The sequence below is a fragment of the Petaurus breviceps genome, unplaced genomic scaffold (genome assembly GCF_028583685.1).
Source record: "Petaurus breviceps papuanus isolate PSGF00001 unplaced genomic scaffold, PetGlider_PUasm1.0 90383, whole genome shotgun sequence".
Classification (NCBI taxonomy): domain Eukaryota; kingdom Metazoa; phylum Chordata; class Mammalia; order Diprotodontia; family Petauridae; genus Petaurus; species Petaurus breviceps.
Window position 1 is genome coordinate 1,599,784 of NW_027187234.1, and position 21,414 is coordinate 1,621,197.

At 37.9% G+C, this 21,414-nt stretch overlaps 1 protein-coding gene across 1 annotated transcript; it reads right to left on the reverse strand.

Moving 5' to 3' along the window:
• Positions 1-10,091: 10,091 nt before the first annotated feature.
• On the reverse strand, positions 10,092-17,344 carry LOC138177266 (trichosurin-like). Its single transcript, XM_069108362.1, has 6 exons — positions 17,261-17,344; positions 15,723-15,856; positions 12,659-12,729; positions 11,969-12,076; positions 10,299-10,400; positions 10,092-10,114 (listed from the first exon to the last, which is right to left on the reverse strand). Exons 1-6 carry the CDS (start codon positions 17,342-17,344, stop codon positions 10,092-10,094), a joined length of 522 nt encoding a protein of 173 aa, XP_068964463.1.
• Between the last annotated feature and the right edge of the window lie 4,070 nt (positions 17,345-21,414).

Here is a 21,414-nt window from a genome sequence, read left to right on the forward strand (position 1 = left end):
AGGAATATAATGAGAGGAGATGGGGAGAGACAGATTGGAGTAAACTATCATATGGAAGAGGCAAGGGAAAATGGTTACAATGGAGGGGAAGAATAGGAAGGCAAAAGGGAATGGGTCAACCTTATTCCCATTGAATCTGGCTTGAGGAGGGAGTGAAATACACACTAAATATGGTATCTCACCCTCCAGGAGAGTAGTGGGGGAAGGGGATGAGAGGGGGGATGATGGAAAGGAGGGCAGGGTGGGGGGGGGAAATTGGAAACACCCACTTTTGAAAAGAGATGGGATCAAAGTAGAGAATAGAACAAGTGGGAGGTGGGACAGGAGGGAGGGAAATATAGTCCTTCTTTTACAATATATCTAATATGTTATTGTTTTGCATTAGCCACACATGTACAACCTATACTGAACTGCTTCTCTTCCCATTAAACGTGGGTGACAAGGAAGGAAGGTAATGAATCTATAATCGAAAGTTTTAAAATCAAATATTCAAATATATATATATATATATGTGTGTGTGTGTGTGTGTGTGTGTGTGTGCATGTGTGTGTATACTATCATTAATACCATCTTACATGTAATTGGGAAATAAGATATACAGACACTGAGGCATAGAGATCCACTGGAAAAGTCGAAAGGGGTATGGGAGAAAATATGGGAGAGAGCAGATTGGAGGAAGAGACATCCTGTGGGACTGCTATTTTTGGGTGGTGGGTAGGGGAAAAACAGGGAGAGGGTTTGTAACTCAAAATCTGGCGGAAATGAATGATCTAAATCAGAAGTCAATAAAGCATTAAAAAATTATGTCTGTTTTACTTTGTCTAAGATCATAATTGCAATTTCTGCTTTTTTTGTATCAGCTGAATCATAATAAATTCTACTCAAATTCTCCATTTTAACTCTGTGTTAATCTCTCTTTTTAAACAGATTCTTTCAATGTCTATTTTACTTTCTGGTTTTAGGGTCTCTGGGCACTTCCCTTTGATAATGGTATAGAGGTTTTTTATTTGATCATAGTTTTCAGGTAGTCCAATAATTCTTTAATTAACACTCCTGGATCTATTTTTCAGGTCAGTTGTTTTTCCAATGAGATATTTTACATTTTCTTGTATTTTTTTCTTTTGTTTTGTTTGATTTTGTTTGATTTTGTTTTGATTTTGTTTGATTGATTCTTGATGTCTCATAGAGTCATTTATTTCCACTTGTCCAATTCTAACTTTTAAGGAGTTATTTTTTTCATTTACCTTGTTTCCCTCATTTTCCATTTGTCAAGCTCTGATTTTGAGGCAGTTGTTTTCTTCTGTAAATATTGTTACATCCTTTTGTGTTTTTTTTTTGCTTCAAAACTATTTTTCAAACTATTGATTTTTTTATGATTCTCAAGCAAGTGTGTCATTTCACTTCCCAATTTCTCTTCAGCCTTTCTTATTTGATTTTTAAAATCTGTTTTGAGTTCTCAAGTAGTCCTTTTGGAACTAAGATCAATTTTCATTTTTCTTTGAGGCTTTTCATGTAGGCATTTTGACATTTTTGTCCTCCTCTCCATTTGTGCTTTTATCTTTCCTGCTACCACAATAACTTTCTAAGGTCAAGTTATTTTTGTGTGTTTTGTTCGTCACCTTTTCTAGCCTTTTTGTTTCTTTTAGCACTGAGCTATGCTACTGGGGAAGAAGGAACATTCTCCCAAGTTTCTTGTATCAGGGGCTTCAAGCCCTGGCTGCTCATCTTGGGTTGTGCTAAGTTACAGTGGGTAGGGAGGGGGGAGGGCTGGTTCTGCACTGGGATTGTGATGGTTTACCTGGTGCTTTGCTGAGGCTTATAGCAGGTAGGGCTAGGAGTTGCTGTAATAGGACCAAAGAGGGTGTGGTCCTTCTCCTGGCACTGGCTGAAACCTGGGGAAGGGCTTGTGCAGTGCTGGGGCCCCCAGTCATCTGACCCACCACCTAATACTGCACTGAGCATGGTAAAAACTTGGCACTGAAGTGGGCTCTGGGGTTCCATGTTGTGTCTGGCCACTTTCTTTCTTGTTGCTGCTAAAGTGGCATGCAGTGTCTCAGATACTGACCATTCTTCTGGCTTTCTGAATCAGGGTTTGTTCATGGCTTGCCAAATATTGCCTGCCCTGGACTTCACTCCCCTTTTCCTTGAGTGAGATAGAGTTTTCCTGCCAACCTTCCAAGTTTTCCTGGGATAAAAAAATTTTTTTTGCTGTATTTTTTTGTGGTTCTACCATTCCAGAATTCATCGTGATATCTTATTTTACAACTATATATGAGAGAGTTCAAGAGCTATATGTGAGAGAGTTCAAGAATTTCCAATTTACTAAACTATATTGCTTCCTGACAGTCTTCCTGTTTACTTTCTGTGTAGCAATATACAATCTTATTTGGGTAAAAAGTTTTCACTTGCTTTTAATTGAGAATTTTCACTTAAACTATATTATTTTATTAAGTATCTTTTCTTAAAGTAAAAAGATTATGGTTGATTTAAAAAGCAAAGATATTGACAATTGTCAAGATTGGTGTGATTTTCAGTAACTGTAGTCCCACTTGAATCTGCATTATTATGTCTAGGAGGATCTGTATACAGTTTGGGGTGGAATGCCCCAAATATGTATTATGACAGCTAGCAATATATCCTTGACACTACCTGATATTCAAAAAATCAAGATCTAACATGGTTCTAAGAGGCTTGAATTGTTTCTCAGTGTAAACCAGATGATTCTCAAAAGGTGGCAGAAGTAAGAACTGAAAAAAAAAGCATGTTCCCTTTTCCCATATGTTACTGGGCTAGAAAAACTAATAATAGGAATAAAACAAGAGAAAGAAATAAAAAGAATAAGATAGGCAAAGAGGAAAAAAGCCGTCATTATTCTTTGGTGACACAGGCTTTACTTAGGATAATCCTACAGAGTAAGCAATGAAACTTATTATGAGAATCAAAGATAAGTAAAGTGGCAGAATGCACTATAAGCCCACATGAATCAATGGAATGTCTATACAGCTATAAAGTATGGAGGGGGGGGCAGGTGGCACAGCGAGTAAGAGCACCAGCCCCAGTGTCGTGATGACCTGGGGGATTGAATCTGGGCTCAGATACTCAGCACCACACCCAGAAATAACTGGCCATGTAACCTTGAGCAAGTTACTTAAATCCAATTGCTTAAAAAAAAAGTATGGAGGATGAAACAATAAAGAAATAAGTATCATTACAAATGGCTCCAAAATGCATAAAACATCTGGCAGCCAACTGACCAAAGCATCCTCAGGATCTATAGTGATACAAGTCCTAAGTGTTTATTAAAGAAATTGTTTTTGTTGTTGTTCAGTTCTCTTTCAGTCATATCCAACTCTTCCTGACCCAACATGGGATTTTCTTGGAAGAGATATCTTACTGGTTTGACATTTCCTTCTCCTGTTCATTTCATAGGTAAGGAAACAAAGGCAAACAAAATTAAATTACTTCCCCAGTGTCACATAGCTAGTAAGTGTCTGAGGCAAGATTTAAACTCAGGAAGATGAGTCATTATGATTCCAGACCTGGCACTTTATCCACTCTTCCACTCAGCTGTCCTTAAAGATATTAAGAAAACCAAAAAAAAAAAAAACTGGAGGGATATTCAGTATTCATGGTTAAGTCTGCCAATATAACAAAAATGAAAATACTCTCTCAGTTAAGAGTGGTAGTGTTCAAACAATCAATGTACCAAAGGAATCTGTAGAGCTAAAGAAAACATTACCAAAATCCATTTAGAGGGACAAAAATATCAAGAATATAAATGGAAAAAAAGTAAAGAAGGATACAATATCCAAGATCCCAAATTATACTGTAAAACAGTTGGTACTAATCTGTTGGTTACCTTTCATGAAAATTAAAAAAAAATTAATCAATGGAAGAATACTAAACTCTTGGTTATACAGAACTGACATGAAATAAAAGTGCTAAAATTCATCGAATATTCTGACTCAAAGAATGTTTCCACATGTTCCCTATATGATCAAGATCTGAAATTGACTCAAGGTCATTATTAATAAGCATCAACTTTCACTAAGCACTATTAATCTTGACAGGTGGGAATTCTTTACCTTCTATACCTCACATGATATACTATTTTTTTTCAGAGTTGGTAGTTAACTTCTAGATCACAGAGAGAAAAAAACAGAAAGAAAACTATAGAACAATATCCTCAATGAATATAAGTATAAAAGTTTAAATAAAATATTAATAAATAGGTTATAGCATTAAATAAAAAATATTACACAACATGAAAAGATTGTATTTATACCAGGAATCCAGGTTTGGTTTTATTATCAGGAAAGCTATGAAAATAATAGGCCATATTAGTAACAGGAAAGTAATAATCATAAGACAATATCAGTAGATGCAAAAATTTTTGGAAAAAAACCAACCTATATGTCTGCATTGAAAATCACTAAAAAGCATAGGAAATAATGAACTCTTAATAATGTGGTAAATAATAGCTATCTACAAATAAAATCTAGCATTATATGAACTCAGGATACATAGAGGCCTTTGTGATTTGCTAAGAGGTAAAGCAAGGTTATCTATTATCACCAACATTTTTTGGTAGAATTCTAGAAATGTGAGCAATAGAAAGAATATAAGAAAATAAATTGATGGAATAAGAATAGATGAAAGAAACAAAATTATCACTTTTTGACTGTGATGTTATGGTTTACATAGAGAATCTTTGATCATCGACTGAAAGAAATTAATGAAATTATACCTTCAGAGAAGTTGGAGGATGTAAATTTGTAAAAATCATTAGTATATATGTATACTACAAAACCCAATAGTGAAAGATAAATCCTCTGTGGTTTTATCTCTGTCCATAAGATTCTCAAAAATGACCCCCCAAAAAGGAAACTAGCTAAAGGAAAACTGCCTTATTAATAATGTACAGTTGGTATTCATATTAGTGGCCGTTTTAGTCTATCATTTCAATAAGTCATTTGTAACTATGGCATTAGAGCCACTGAACTACACATACAGTCTTGTGATTTTCAGTGGTGTAGGGGATTTCCTGGTGAGTAAAGTGCAAAAATGTCAAAAGGACCTCCAACTAGCCAGTTACTTCAAATGATAGCCATTTGAGGCAAATAACGCAGCTTAGTGGAAATGTTGGGGTATAAAAATGAGCAAAGTATGTTATGTCTATTAAAGGAAGAACAATAGGAAGGGAAACTGAGGCAAGAGCAGAGCCTCTCCTGCTCTTTTCTTGGAGTCTCTTCAGTTCTCAAAGTATAACCAGGACCTTTACCTCAGTTTTTCTATTCCAAGATGCCTGGTCCTTCTCCATCTCTCTCTTGTCTGTTATAGATAATTTCTCTTTTTGCCTATGGCCCTTCTGCCACACATTCTTTCTAGTTCAGCTCTTGAGATTCTTTGTTGGGTTCCCGGTCCCAACTCTGGACTTGTCTTACCTTATACCAGGTCTTCGGACGTCTCTGGCTTCTTGTCTCCAAGAAGAACTTACCCCCAACAGAACACCCAGGACACGGAAAGTATGATGCAAAGCTGTTTATTCCGTTACATCTTAACAGCACCACAAGCAAGCTCCTGCCCCTCAGAGGTCACGTGCACTCCCTCTGACATCTTGTGACTGCCGCAGTGTCTCTCACACTCGCGGCTCTAACAATTCTTCACCATTTTTTCCTTTCAGTTTATTTCTTTGTTCTTACCCACTTCTTATCTTATACCATGCCATACCATAACATCTTTCCTCATTTTCTACTACTTCAATCTAGTCTTACATGAAGAAATAGTTCTTCTCCTTGCCAAAACCAATCATGCAACATGCATCTATGATTCTATTATCTCTAGACTTCTCCAGCAGATTGCTTCCATTAATATTCCGATTTTCTTTCTTATCTTCAACCTCTCCACACTTACTGGTTACATCCCTGCTATATATAAATATATCCATGTCTCCCTCATCCTTAAAAATTTTTCACTGGCTTTAATCATTTTCTTTTCCTGTAGCTCTCCCTACCCTCCTGATTAATCTCCCTGAGAAAGTCATCTACACTCAGTGCTTTCAGTCTTTTTCTTTAACTCTCTTCTAAACCATTGCAGTCTGAATTCCAACCACATCATTCAACAGAGACAGCCTTCTCCAAAGTCACCAAAAATCTTTTGACTGACAAATCTTATAGAATTTTAAATTCCTCATCTGAAGGGTAAGAGAGATTTCTATATAAAAATATGTGTGTTTGTTATTCCTTCATTGAGCTAATTGTGATGAAAATGAGGTTCAAGAACTCCCCTCCAAAAATTTACCCCATTTTCACACACCAGTAAAAGCTCTTTCATTCCTGTTTTATGTGAGATAACTTGTAAATTGGAAAAAAAAATAAAACATCATTTTAAAAACCACATGAAGAGGGGACAAAGATGAACAAAGAAGTGATAGGATTTTTACTTAGGATAGATGGACTGGTCATAAGTGACAATAGAAACAAGACAAAATCTCACAATGCCTCTTTTGTTTCTGCAAAGCAGCTTTTTTTTCTGACTTTTAAAATGGAAATTGTAATTATTCTAAAATGACCAACAGGGAAGGTAATAAGTATGTATATAGTGCCTACCAAGTTTCAATATCCCTGCAAGGCATTTGTTATTATTGCTATTTAGTAGGCGTGGAAGCTGAGGCAGACAAAGGGCATGTAACTGGCCCAGGGCCACAAAGCTAGTAAACGTCTGAGGCTGGATTTGAACTCAAGTCTTTCTAACTTTAAATTAACTACATCCTCAGGTTCTAAATGAACAGGCAGATGTGATTGCTGAGAGTGGTATTTGAAAGACTATAGAAAATGGCAGCAATATCACACAATCAGAGATTGGTATATGTCCTGATTTTCTAAAAAAAAAAAGGGGGGGGGAAGGTAGGTGGGGAGGATAGAGTTTGAAATTATAGACCAGTGAGTTTGACTTTATTCCTGGAAAAATTGAAGGACATATCATTAAAAAGATGGCTGGTGGCTATCTAGAAAGGGAAGCAGCAATTACACAAAGCCTGCAGAGCTTCCTAAAGAACAAGTTATGCCAGACTAAGCTCATTTCCTTTTCTCATAGTATTCCCAAGCTAGTAGATGAAGGGAATGTTGTGGCTATATAGTTCAACTGGATTTTAGGAAAGCTTTTGATAGAAGATGCCATGCTATTCTTCTAGAGAAGAAGGAAAGCTATCTATTGGAAAATAACTCTAAAAAGGGAAAACAACCCAAATCTAAAGTAATTAAATCTGCATCAAAATGGGGGCAGACAGCAATATGTCAAACTTTAAACCAGAGAATTAAAGTACCTTGTGATTTCTCCCATTCATCCTAAGTACCCAGTCTCTATTCTCTTCTTGTGTGCCAAGGACAGTCAACACAAATAATCTGACTGCTTCATGTTTCAAGCTCTAGCTGTCATGTCCTCTGCTTAGCAATTTCCTGATGGCGTCTGAAGGGTTAATTTCTACCCCTTATAATGATATTGTCCATGGCCTATAAATTTTTCCTTTATGACCCTACCGTGGTATGACTCCACTATCTGTGTGTGCTTGTAGACCCCAGGAATTAGCCATTCCTGGATTCCTTTAAACTTTGGGAGGACTGGCTATCCACCCAGAGTTTATTTAGTAAGTAAAGACCTTGGCCGAAGATACTGGAATGTCTACCAGGCACTTTGACGTCCTTGCTGATTTAGCTTGCTTCCCCTGCTTATCCTATATTCAGTCAGCACTCTTTGAGTCCTTAACTTTTTCTTCTGAGTTTACTGTCTCTTTTCCAACTCACCGGCACAAAGCCTTCTTTGTCTAAACTTCTTAAAAGTTGGTTAATGAGAAGCCCAATTTGGAATCTCACCCATGGAGAGAACGTTGTACCTGGGACCCCCCAGTCAGGACTCATAGGCTGAAACCTGGGATTCCCCAGCCATTGTGAAAAAGTGAAGAGTTGGTGCTCCCCCAATTGGTGATGTTTTCTCTTTCATTTTCTTCTATGCTTATAGTAATGCTTTTAATCTTACTAAGTTTATTAGCATTGCTGTGTTGCCTATATCACATATGTAAGAAATGTTCTTTACCCCTCTTTTTCCTACAATAAACTCCTCTTAATTATGAGTGGGTGAGGTGAAGATGGTGCAGTCCAGATCAGGTTAAAGAGGAAGAGCTTTCCATGCTTGATGGAAAGGCCCCTATTAACTTGTGGTCAGGTTTCTCTTAGAAGTCTTCATAGGAGACAGGGAACTAGCGAGGCTTTCACAGTTTCCAATCCAAGAAGCATGAGGCTCCTCAGTCTCAAGATATGTGTGAGCACCAAGACAATAGAAATAGGCGGTTTCAAACTATGAAGAAGAACATTTCAGACAAATTGTCAGAAATCAGAGGTGTGAATGGAATGGGCTTAAAAACAAAAATATCAAGAAAGAAGATGGCTGGGTATAAGACAACTTCTAAATAGATTAACAGGAATTACGCTCCAAAAGACAGGCAGAAAATGAATAAGAATTGCTTCATCTCACTTCTAGTTTCTTACTGTGTTACTTTGGTGTTCTTATTCTGGGCAACTTAACATATGCCTTTGCTTTGTGTTAATTGAGTCTACTGGCTAACTATTAAGGGTAAGGATGCTACTAGGAGAATAGGTTCACAGAATACCTTTTAGCACCTTTGAAAATAATCAACTCCTGAGCATCCAATCTGAAGTCTTGTAAGTACCATACTTTATTATTATATTGCAAGGTGGGTGGAGGCTGGGAGAAAGGGGGTGGCCTAGAAAGGGTACTGAGTTTTTAGAAAGGACTCACTGGATGAATGGGTGCTATATAAACATTAATAACTATCAGGTAAAAACTAATGAATTAATAGTATGTACAGATAAAATTCTGTCAGTTGAGGTGCCTTAGTGAATTCCCATAAACCTATTAATAACTCCTTTGGCTAGTGCTCTTCAACACCTCCCCACCTCTCCTAGATACCCAATTTATTTGAGACACAGTGTACTGTATTAATCATTTATTAGACATTTGCAAGCAAGAGTCCTGCTTATGATAAGACAGAACAGGGAGGGGAATAGTATCCCCCTGAAGTTTGGAGGAGAGAAGAGAAAGGCAGTAGAAATTTTCATCATCCAGATTAGCAATTCCTTGGAGAAAGTAGGACTGGTTCACAGAAACAAAGGGATATTTCATCCTAGGATTTCCTGTGGGACTGATCTTCCTGTAGGACTTCCCCTCACTTCCTGTGAAACAGTGAAAGAATCCAGGTTATATAAAATCACAAAGTGACTTAAGAATTTGTAGTAAGAGGTAGAGCTTGGAACAAAGATGAAACATTCACATTCTGGAGGTAATTCTGAATCATAAGAAGGTAGCTAAGGAAGTATAGACTTCAAGAGATTCAGTAATATTATCTAAGATGAGTAGAAAACCCATTGTGAATGGAATTTTATAAAGGTAAAAAGCAGTCAGATAAAAATACTTATTCCTATAACCCTCAGGCTAGTAAACAAAACTTACAACTTTATGCTGTTGAAAAGAACAAAAATCTGTCCTGAATTAGATGAATGCATATAATGGACTAGATTGAATGGATCACAAATCCAGATTGTCACTCCAATCACCATCCCAAAACCTCACACGGATACTCACCCCAATTCCTGCTACTAAAACCCCTCTACATCGTTATTCTATTTCCTTAGTTTGATCCCTTTTCTTATCTTCCCTGTAAGCTCCATCACACTGACCATTCCATTAATCTCATATACATCAACTTTTGGAAGAGAGAGAAAGAGGCAAGGGACAGAATTAAAAGAGCCTTTAGGAAAAAGGCTCACTCCCCATATTAAGCCATTGCTGTACCAGAAAATGTCAGGGTGACCAAGGAGAGGTCAAGCACCTCTGAAGACTCCAACAGCAACCAAAATCCAGTAGGGTCTCACTAGCTGATCTATATCATATATGTATATATTGCTATACGCAGTTGAAGACCAGAGCAACCTGCTGTAGCTTTCTAAAGAAATATGACTATCAGGTAATAATCCAATAATTTAAGATAACAAACCTGCAAGCCAGAGTGAAGTTCCTTATCTAAGTTTCTCACATCGATCTGTGGAGACAAAGTAGGATACAAATGATTTTTTTTTTGTTTCTATCCCAAAGGCAAGCGAACTAAGATTGTTTGGGTGAAGGTAAGGGGAGTCAGACTGGGCGTGTTTCCATTCTATGGAATTCTCTCCTCCAGCTCTCACAGAGAAAATGGGGAGTTAGACACAGAGTTGAGAAGAACTTACCATCATTGGACAGGTCTCTAATTTGATCCTTCCTAATTCCAAATTTTTCACATATTTCTTCAAATTTCTTCTTTATCTCATCTGACAGATCTGGAGTTCGGCCTGTTATTAGGGTGAAAGTGAGAATGGTCTCAGTCTCTCTCAGTGATCACTTTCAAAAATACATAGAAAAGGGGGCAGCTAGGTGGCACAGTGAATAGAGCACCAACCCTGGAGTCAGGAGGACCTGAGTTCAAATCTGGCCTCAGACACAACACAAAACCTGTGTGACCTTGGACAAGTCACTTAACCCCAAATTGCCCTCCAAAAAAAAGAATAGCAAAAAAAATACATAGAAAAGGAAGTAGCTAGATGAATGTGGACTGCAGGGTACAGGGGAAGCAGTATTTGATCTGCATGACTGAGCTAATAACTTTGGTAATTGGAATGATCATATGCACCTGTATTAGTTGAACCCATTAATAAAGGAGGATAGAGAATTCCTTGTTGATTACCAATAAATCAATTAAGAAGCATTTTTTAAGCATTTACTAGGTGCCAAGTACTATGAAACACATTACTGATGCAAAGACAATGGAGAGCTTACCCTTTGCCTCAAGGAGTTTACAATCTACTGTGAAGAAACATCTTCACAGATAAGTAAATGCAAGTGGGACCCCCTGAGGTTATAAGGTCTTAACATCTATTACATAAGAAATATTAAAGTAAATTTTTAATGGGGAGAAGGGAACTACAGAATCCAAGGGGTGGAAATGAGAATGTAGGGGAACCTCACATGGGCACTCAACAGTCATCTCAGACTGGGAGACACTGGGAGGTATGAGGAGGTGACAGGGCCATGTGATATAACAATGAAGAGAAACATAGCATAGGATCCCATTGCTGAAACCATTAAGATTCCTGAGGCTTGAACTCTTGATTACTCATCTCCCTTCATCACATTCCCTCAATTTCATCCAAGAAGGAATGTATCTTTCTCAAAATTTATTTCTATCTCTTAGGACATTTGCTCTTTCTGCTTACCTGACTTTAAAATCTGATTTGGGATAAATGTGATTAAACATTCCATTATCAACTTATATTTGCCATTCAGTAAGTATAGCCCAAAATGACAAAAATGGAGCACCCAGGAGGGAAGAGAAATAGATTTAATGACTTAGATTTAGGTAGATTTAATTAGACCAGAGGCCTCCCTGGTCACATTTTCTTTACTAGCAAGAGGGTTGGGGTGAACAACGAGAATAATTATTTCAATATTTACCATTGTTCATAATAGAGAGAAAGAAAGATTTATATTGTGACCTCTTTCTGTCCCTCTATCACTCTTTCCCTCTCTCATCAGTCACTCTGTCTCTGTCACTCTCTCTCTCTCTCTCTCTCTCTCTGTTTCTCACTCCCTCTCCCTTGTTATCTCTTTATAACCTGGCTCTTACAAAGCTTGAATTCTACTTAAGGTTCAGAGTTACCCACGGAAGTTACTGAAGGAAACTCAACATGGACAGTTTGCTATACTGGGAAGCTTTTATTTTCCCCCTGACTTCAGGCATTTAAATTGTAGTCAAACACAGTTGGGTCCACCCCCAAAGCTATGATGTGATGTTATTTTGCTTTAGTATTCTTATGAAAAAGAGAAGAGGAAGAATGTTAGTGCTAGATCATAGGATACAAACCAAAGAGTTCTCCCCAAACGGTCACCTTCCCATCTTTGGTATTATTCAAGATAAATATCACATGTTCAGAGTCTATACTTTGAACAGTGATATCATTTTCTCCATCATCTGTAAAGGATTCAAAAGGTCAGGTCAGAATTTTGAAACTACAGGAACAAAGGCAAAGACTTGAGACTTACTAGTATTTAAGCTTAATGCAAAGGCCTTTCCCAAAGTTTTCTGGAAACCTCAATTCCATTACAAGCTCTGCCATTCCAAATAAACTGTAATTTTCTTGACAAGTCTATAATTTTTCAAATATTCCTCTTTACTGCCTCTAGAATCACAAAATATTAGAAATGGAAGGAACTTTGGAAACCACTTAGTTCTAACACCTCACTTTATAGATGAGGAAACTGAAGCCAAGGGAGGGCAAAAAACTTGTTCAACCTACACAGTGAGATTGTTTCCATTTCAATCATATAAAGGCTAATTAGACCTCTAGAGTTCTATAAGGAGGAAGAAAAGATCAAACAGTCTCATCTAGACTTTCCACAGTGATGAAATTAAAACAGGGTGGTGGAGGGACATCTGCAAAAAGGTATTTTTTGTATAGTTTCTGATCATTTTCTACTTCTTTGTTAATGACTGGGCCCATTAATTCATTTCAGAATAATACTGAAAGACACTGAGATGCTCATTTATACTTACATTCTGTATGCAGTTCACCATCTTCTCCTGTAGTAGCAGTCACAGAAAATGCAATGCATTTGCCATTTGTCCTGGAAATAAAGATTAGGATTATTAGAGCACCTCAGTTTGACAAAGGAAATTTTACAAAGAATTACTCTGGTTCATTAATTAGCTTAATTTTAATATTATCTGCAAAATTGTTTATTTTTTCACTTCTTGCAATAAGATTATAAACTGCTGAATCTCAGGTGACTTTTAACTTCTTAGAAAGGAATAAATTGAGTTCACCATTTTAAATTCTTGAATATATTTAATTCAATTTCATTCTTTGAAAATCTGGAATCTCTGGTGAGGTGAATAATTATGATATTATTTAAATAAAATACTTGATTATACAGAAGAGCTCTTTCTTTAGTGTTTCTGCATAAAAATACTTTGGGATAACCACCGGAATTTCCATAAATCAACTTTGAAGCTGGATCTGGTTGCAAATCCTGATTCTTCCCCTATTCTAACTCTGCCAACTTGGGTAAGCAAGTCTTTTCACCTTTCAGAGACTTAGAGTTCTCATTTCAAAATAGGGATATTAATGCTTTGCCTTTCCTCATGAACTTATTGTGGAGAAAATCTATAACTTCTTCAAACAGAAAGAACTATATATAAATATTAACTTTTATTGTATTTTATACTCATAGCATTTCAGGAGAAGAACAAACAAAAATTTTCCCAATTTCATCAATATAACTGAAATAATCTAAAATATTTCACCTTTATTTAAAATATGGAAAAGTAGATTATAAAAAAAGACAGGACAAGGAAGAATCAGAGTTTGGTACACGTGAAAACAAATTACCTGGGAAAACTTTGTATTTGACATGAATTTCTTGGAAACCAGGAAAATGGACTGGCAGAGATTGGTTTAAGACATTATACTGTAAATTTATACCATAACTCAAAGGGATACATGGTTGAACATTAGTGGTCATAAAAATAGGCAGAAAATCATATTAAGCACCTCTCACAAACATGCCTAGGAGGATATTCCATTCTAAAAGAAATTGAAAAGCTTTTTTTAAAAACAAAATGAAATAACCATGATGACAAAGGAAGCAGTTAGATGGGAAGAAAAAAACCTTTGAATCCAATCTATCCTAATTTAAAATACTCAAACTATATAGGAAACTTATAGTAATATATATGACCCAAAGCTTTTCCCAAACAGAGATATAGTTGAAGTATAAAAATAACATTTATAAAGCATTTATTAAATGCCAAATACTGTGCTGAGCACTTAATAAACATCATGTCATTTGATAACCATAACAACCAAGAGAAATAGGTGTTATTGTTATTCCTCTTTTACAAATAAGGATACTGAGCCAAATAAACTTGATTAGAATTATAAACAAAATAATCCCCCTCACCAATTGGGGAATGGCTAAATAAGTTACTGAAAATGTGTGACTTAGGTTAGTATCTTTCTTCCATCTCTCTCACTATACTTTCTGTCTTCTTAGCAGAAGGGACTCAAGTATCCCATTTCTACTATGAAATGTAGACTGGTGACTCAGGAAGGTTTAGAACAGAAAGGAAATGATAGTGCACAAAGAAGATGATTCAAAAGATCCAAAACTCATATAAAAATATTTTAAATTAGCATTGTCCTTCAGCTCTACATACAAGTTTCAAGTATGTGTACAGCATATTGTAATGTAATGCCAAGCAAAGGCAACTTCCCAAGGTTCAAAATACCAGCATAGGTGATCTCCATTTTATTCAGTGACAAATTAAGAACAGAGAAGATCAAAATATGACATCATTCAAAATACAGCATTTACTAAGTGTGATTAAATAATCTCCAAGTACTACCCCACCCCAGGACCTTACATTCATTCAATCAATTACAAAGTCCCTGTTCTAAATACTACTCCACCCCTAGGCTGTACCTTCATTTAGTCCATCACAAAGCCCCTCTTTTCAAATGGAGATTAGTTTCCAATCATAAGTAAAGTACATTCATTTGTTCAATCATAGAACACAAAAAGGTCAAAAGTTCCCCACCCCTGGATCACAATTGAATCTACCCCAGAGTTACAACAAGTTTAAGCACAGCACTTAATACCCAAATGGAGGTCTTTTCTTCATCTTGACACAAGAGGCAAGTTCTCAGCAATCTTAGTTCCTGGGGAGACAAGGCTTAGCAAGCCCACAAGATACATTGCCAGTCTCTTCATTAATTCATCCTCTGTCTGCAGAACAGTCCTAGGACCCCTGAAAACATTAGCAAAACCCTCTCCCAGGATTTCTGTAAACATGCAACAAGAAAATCCTTCTTCCAGGCTTCGGAACCAACAGCAAGGTTCCAAGACTTCTGCAACAACAGCACTGTCCTTCACCAGTGGACAGTATTAACTCTCTGTCTGCAGAACAGTCTCAGTAGCTCTGAACCAACAGAAAGGTTCCCAGACCCCTGCAACAACAGCACTGTCCTTCACCAGTGGACAGTATTCACTCTCTGTCTGCAGAACAGTCTCAGGAGCTCTTAACCAACAGCCAGGTTCCAGTACTTCTGCAACAACAGGACTGTCTTTCACCAGTGAACAAATTGGGCAAAACAACATCAAAACAGACAGACAAAGTACCAGCAAAACAGCCATGTCTCCTCAGTCCTTGGCAGCTCTGGGGGCAGGTCTCAAAAGTCCAGAACAATTCAAAGTGGCCCTCAGCAATCCTCTCAGTCTCTCTCTGCCTCCAAAAAGGGTGCTGCTTCCAAAAAGTTCTTCTGCCTCTCTTGTGTCTCTCCCAATCTACTGTCACCAGTTCCTCCCAGTCCAGCCCTCTCTTTTCACATCAACAAGTCCATCCCATAAGTGGGATTAACAAGCTCTGGGTTTTAACCAAAAACTAAGCCAATACAGGGGAATCAACAGTTGCCCTTAATGTTCATAGAACCAACCACATCCTAAGAACTTTTTCAGTAACTGACTCCTGATTCATCTTGCATGGATTAAAGGATGCCTGAAATATGACCCCAGATTTTTCCCCATTTCCAAATACACCAGTTAACACAGATAGTGCTTACCTTTTAAAGAATTCCCCTTGAAGAACGTCATTGTTTCCACTGATACTTTTGACAAATATGTGAAAGCTACCTCCTTCCTCAATTTTAGATGTCACATTTGAAGCCAATGCAACAGTGAACCAATTCCCAGTAATCTATGGAAAAATTCTCAGATGAGAATTGAAAGATGTCTTTGGTCACAGAAACACATAGCATTTTTAAGCTGGGAAGAATCATAGTCTAAATCCCTTATTCTAAAAGTGAAGAAACTGAGACCTTAAAATGAAATATATCTTTACCTTAATCCTACCTGGTTCACACATTATGTTCATAGTAAAGTAATAAGCTTATAAGACTAGTAAGAGTTAGGAAATTTGAGTTCTGGTTTGACTGTCATACTCTGAGATTTTGGCAAGTTATTTAACCTTTCAGTGTCCTAGTCTGCTTGTTTGTCCAATTCAATGGTGGGCAACCCTAGGTCTTGAGGCCACATGTACCCTTCTAAGTCTTAGGGAGTGGCTTTTTGACTGAGTCCAAGTTATATAGAAAAAAATCCTTTTATTAGGGGAATTTGTTCTGTGAGGTTTGGATCTAGTCAAAGGGTCCTACTTTAGGACCTAGAAGGCCACCTGTAGCCTTGAGACCTCAGGTTCCCCCACCTCCTCTCCCACAAATTCACCCTCTATCATGGGCCTAATTATGTTTGCACTTTCTGTTTCATAGCATTATTCTACTGATAACATTATTTCCTCCTCCTCTTACTATGCAACTTAAATTTAGACATGACTGATAATTTCTTCAGTTATATGGGGATTAGGGAGAGATTTTGCCACAAGATCATGAAAGATCTCTACTGGGGTCCTAAAAGTAATTCTCCTTTGTTACTTATGAAAACTTGTGTTCATTCTCTGACCCTAATCACTAATGGTCCTGGGGGATTCTCTTTCCCTCTACTCTACCAGGATGTGAGATAATACTGCATTACAGAATTCATATACCATCTCATCTAATCCCAGAAGGTATACAGAACAAAAGCTCTCAATCTGCCATCTGAATTCTATCAGCAAAATTGTTTGAAATGGTAGATCACAGAAAAGGAAATTTGCTGGAATTTATCATTTCATGTACTATTATAATCAAAATCAGAGAGCATAGATTTCAATTATACTTGTTTTTGTTTGTTTTTGAAAGAATGGCATCTCAGGATTTCAGCATCTTAAAGTTAGAAAACCTTTACAGATCATCCAGTGCAACCCTTCATATGTCAGATGCATGATGTGTTCTTTTGGTTTTTATTTCTCTTACTTAAAAGAAATAGGGGATGGGCACACACTCATGTGGAATTTCATATTTTCACCTGACTTTAAACATTGGTAAACAATACAACTATTGGGAAGGACAGTTTTGAGTGAGAAGACACAAGTGCAAATCTTTTGATTTCATTCACAAGCCTTCTTTTTGTTTTGTTCTGCCTGAAGAGGTTCTGTTTTCCTTACCTGTCACCCTCATGCCTTTGCCAGAAAACTCTCATCAACCTACTGCTATTCTTGCTCACTTACCTCTGTTGAGTCTTCTGCATTGTTTTCCAGGGCCTGGAGGCCACAGACCAGGGCCAGTCCCACAGTCAATAGTAGAATCTTCATCTTCTGAAGGGTTTCTCTTTGATGCTTCAGCAGCACTTGAATGAATGAGGATTCTGATAAATTCTCTGGCTGTCTGGTCAGCTGTCTTTATATCTCATTCTGGGGCAGGGTTCCTGATGATGTGGCACTAAAGGGACACTAATCCTTCAAAGTATATTTTATTTGCAGAGTCACTAGCCAATGAGTAACTGCTGGCCAAGTGTCCCAAGGACAGATTGGTAAAGTATATTTACACAACAAAAAATAACAATTCTGCAATGCAAATTCCCAAGATCAACAGCCAGTGTTAGGTTTGGCCAGTTTCTTCAGAATCCAGAGACCAGAAAATACATTTCCTGTGTTTTTTGTCCTTGTTTCAGTCAAGCAATTAAGTTCTCAGAAAAGATTACACTGAAGTCACCATTTTTAGAAATGTTGAAACTTGCCAACAAAGAACCTAAAGTACATGCAGTCTTGTCTTAGGTAATATGGGAAGAGTGCACAAATAAAGAAAGATTTCTCATCACTGTCTGGGAGATCTCTATTTGTAGAAATTCAATAAACATTTGTTAAGTACCTACTGTTTTCAGATCACAATTGGCCAAACTGAAATGTTTGGACTTGATCTCCTTTGTGGTGCTTACAGTGTAGTATACAATAAAATATTATAAGTATGTTCTTTTTTATGGTCTGTATCTTTAAATTTAGTGGTATAGAATGCTCCCAGAGATAAAGCTCATTCTCTCATATGGCTTATCAACTCCTTTAGAATTTATCATCTTAAAGAGTTATATTGTACCAGCCACCAGCCAGAGGGACTCCAGATCAGCAGCAGCTGTGGCCATTTCCAGATTTATCAACACATAGATGCAAAGGACAAAGAGAGAGGTCAGTGCAGTCTGGACTTTGGGACCCAGTAAGTGGAAGTGCTTTTTTCCCCCAGAGTGAGAAGCCACTGAGACATCGTCACAGCCAGCCAGGGCCACGTAGCAGCTTCAGCTCCTGGCCTGCAGAGTGTAGGGGGACCAAGCACCAGTCTGAGGGGTAATCGCTCTTGCTTTAACTTGCTTGGATCTGGATTGCGGTCTAGGGTGAAGGTCCTGGGGTGTGTGTCCAGCTTGCCAGAGCGTGTGGAGACCTCAGAGAGGGCACCCATCTAATACCTCTGGTAGCTGAGAAAACCCCAGCATTTGGGATGAAACCTCCCCTGTCTGGTGGCAGAGTCCTACTGTGGCAAAAACCCCAGGGGTCAAGTGACTGAGGGGCGACATGACCAGGCAAAGGAAACAAAGCAGACAGAAGATTCCAACATTACACTCCTATTTTGGGGACAAGAAAGAGCAAGGCATGGAACAGGAGGAAGACAGTGAAGTCAGAATTCCTGCACCAAAAGCTTCAAAGGAAAATACGATCTGGTTACAGGCCATAGAGGACCTTAAGAAGCAGATAAGAGAAGTGAAGGAAAAATTGGGAAGAGAAATGAGAACAATGCAAGAAAATTGTGAAATGAGAGTCAACAGCCTGGCTGAGGAAAATCACAGCTTAAAAATAGACTAACTCAAATGGCAAAAGAGGCTCAAAAAAGGTAATGAGGAGAAGAATGCCTTAAAAAGCCAAATTTGCCAGATGGACAAAGAATCTCAAAAGCTCACTGAGAAGAATTATTTCTTCAGAGTTGGATTGGAGCAAATGGAAGCTGGTGACTTTATGAGAAATTGGGATGCTGTTGAATAGGTCCAGACAGATGAGGGAATGGAGGGCAATGTGAAATATCTCATGGGAAGGGCCACTGACCTGGAAAATAGATCCAGGAGAGAGAATTTAAAAATTATTGGACTACCTGAAAGTCATGATCAAAGAACCTAGAAATCATCCTCCTGGAAGTTCTCAAAGAAAACTGCCCTGATGTTTTAGAACCAGAGGGTAAAATAGAGGTTGAAGGAATCTACTGATCACCTCCTGAAAAATATCCCAAAAAGAAAACTCCTGGGAATATTATAGCCAGGTTTCAGGAATTTCCAGATTAAGGAGAGAATATTACAAGCAAGGAAGAAACATTTTAAATATTGTGGAAACACAATCAGGATGGCCCAGGGTCTGGCAGCTTCTACACTGAGGGATCAAAGGGCTTGGAATATGATATTCTGGAGGTCCAAGGAGCTGGGATTGAGACCAGGAGTCACCTACCCAGCAAAACTGAGTATCGTGTTTTAGGGGAAAATGTGGTCAGTCAGTGGAATAGAGGACTTTCAAGCATTCTTGTTGAAAAAACCAGAGTTGAATAGAAAATTTGACATTCACATGCGGAAGGCAGGAGAAGCATGAGAGGGTAAGCAGGTTGGGGAAATCATGGGGAACTTATCAGGGTTGAACTGTTGACATTCCTACATGGAAAAACAATAATTGTAACTTAAGAAACCTTCTTGGTAGTTGAAGGGAATAGAAATATATATGTCTACATATGAGGCTTTATGGGCATATGTTTACAGGTATACATAGATAGAGGGCACAGGACCAATTTAACAGGAAGGGATGATACTTAGGGGGTGAAATTGAGAGGTGAGAGGGGAGTATAGTGAGAGGAGATGGGGAGAGACAGAATGGGGTAAACTATCTCATATAGAAGAGGCAAGGGAAAATGGTAGTAATGGAGGGGAAGAATAGGAAGACGAAGGGGAATGGGTCAACCTTATTCCCATTGAATTTGGCTGAGGGAGGGAATGAAATACACACTAAATGGGGAATCTCACCCTGCAGGAGAGTAGGGGGGAAGGGATGAGAGGGGAGATGATGGAGGGGGGGCAAGCTTGGGGGAAAGGGAAGTTGGAGGCACCCACTTTTGAAAAGGGATGGAATCAGGGTGGAGAATAGAACAAGTGGGAGGTGAGATATGAGGGAGGGAAATGTAGTCAGTCTTTTACAATACATCTACTATGTTACTGTTTTGCATTAGCCACATATGTACAACCTATACTGAACTGTTTGTCTTCCCAGTGGGGGTGGGTGATAAGGGAGGAAGGGAATGAATCTGGAATTCAAAGTTTTAAAACCAAATGTTTAAATACACACACACACACAAACATATATATATATATATATGTCCGTGTTTCCCTGATAATAAGACCTATCCCGAAAATAAGCCCTCCCCTTACTGTGTAAGATTCCTCTAAAATAAGCCCTCCCCCAAAAATAAGCCCTCTTGAGATAGCTACTATAGTGAAGGTGATCCCCTGCACTACATGCTACATTACGGTACCCTCTGTATGCACCTTCCCCCCTCCCCCAGTGAAACGCATGCCGCGCTCCAAGCTGCATCCAATCAGAGCTACAGCAGTGAGCGTGTCATCCTGTTCTTTCCCAGTGATTTGCTTATTGAATAAAGGTGCATTTTTTTTGTTCACATTTACCTGTTTATTAAAATTGCTGTCAATGTTCATTAAAATAAGCCCTCCCCTGAAAATAAGCCCTCTGGTGTTTTTCTGTCCAAAAAAATAATAAGACAGTGTCTTATTATTGGGGAAACATGGTATATATATACTTTTAATACTATTTTACATGTTATTGGGAAATGGGATGGGCAGTCACTGGGGCATAGAGATTCACTGGAAAAGTCGAAGAGGGTATGGGATAAGATGTGGGAGAGGGCGGATTGGAGGAGGGGATATCCTGTGGGACTGCTGTTTTGGGGTGGTGGTTAGGGGAAAAATGGGGAGAAAATTTGTAACTCAAAATCTTGCAGAAATGAATGATGTAAATCAGAAGTTATTAAAAATATAACAAAAATAATAAAAAAAAGAATTTTATCAGGGTATGGAGAGGTTAAAATATTTGGCCAATGTCACTGTGGTAGTATTTATCAGAGGCCTTGATAGTACGCAATTTCAATTTGCCCTAAAATAAAATCTTATTCACCTTAACATATATTTATTAACAGTCCATTATATTCAAGACTTTGTAGCAGATGGTAGCAAAACAAACACATAAAAAAAAAAAACTCTGCTTCCAAGTGTTGCAGCAAGCACCCCAGTGTCCCCAGGGTGCCTGCTCACACAGGTTCTTGGATCTGCTTTGTTAAAGGAAAGCAACTCAAA

What these genes read in the sequence shown, in the direction of transcription:
- LOC138177266 (XM_069108362.1), bottom strand. Translation starts at nt 17,344, where the DNA reads ATGAAGATTCTACTATTGACTGTGGGACTGGCCCTGGTCTGTGGCCTC. An exon ending in ATGCAGAAGACTCAACAGAG is followed by an intron (nt 15,857 to 17,260) that starts GTAAGTGAGCAA and finishes ATTTTTCCATAG; the next exon opens with ATTACTGGGAATTGGTTCAC. An exon ending in CGTTTGGGGAGAACTCTTTG is followed by an intron (nt 10,401 to 11,968) that starts GTTTGTATCCTA and finishes CCCTAATAACAG; the next exon opens with GCCGAACTCCAGATCTGTCA.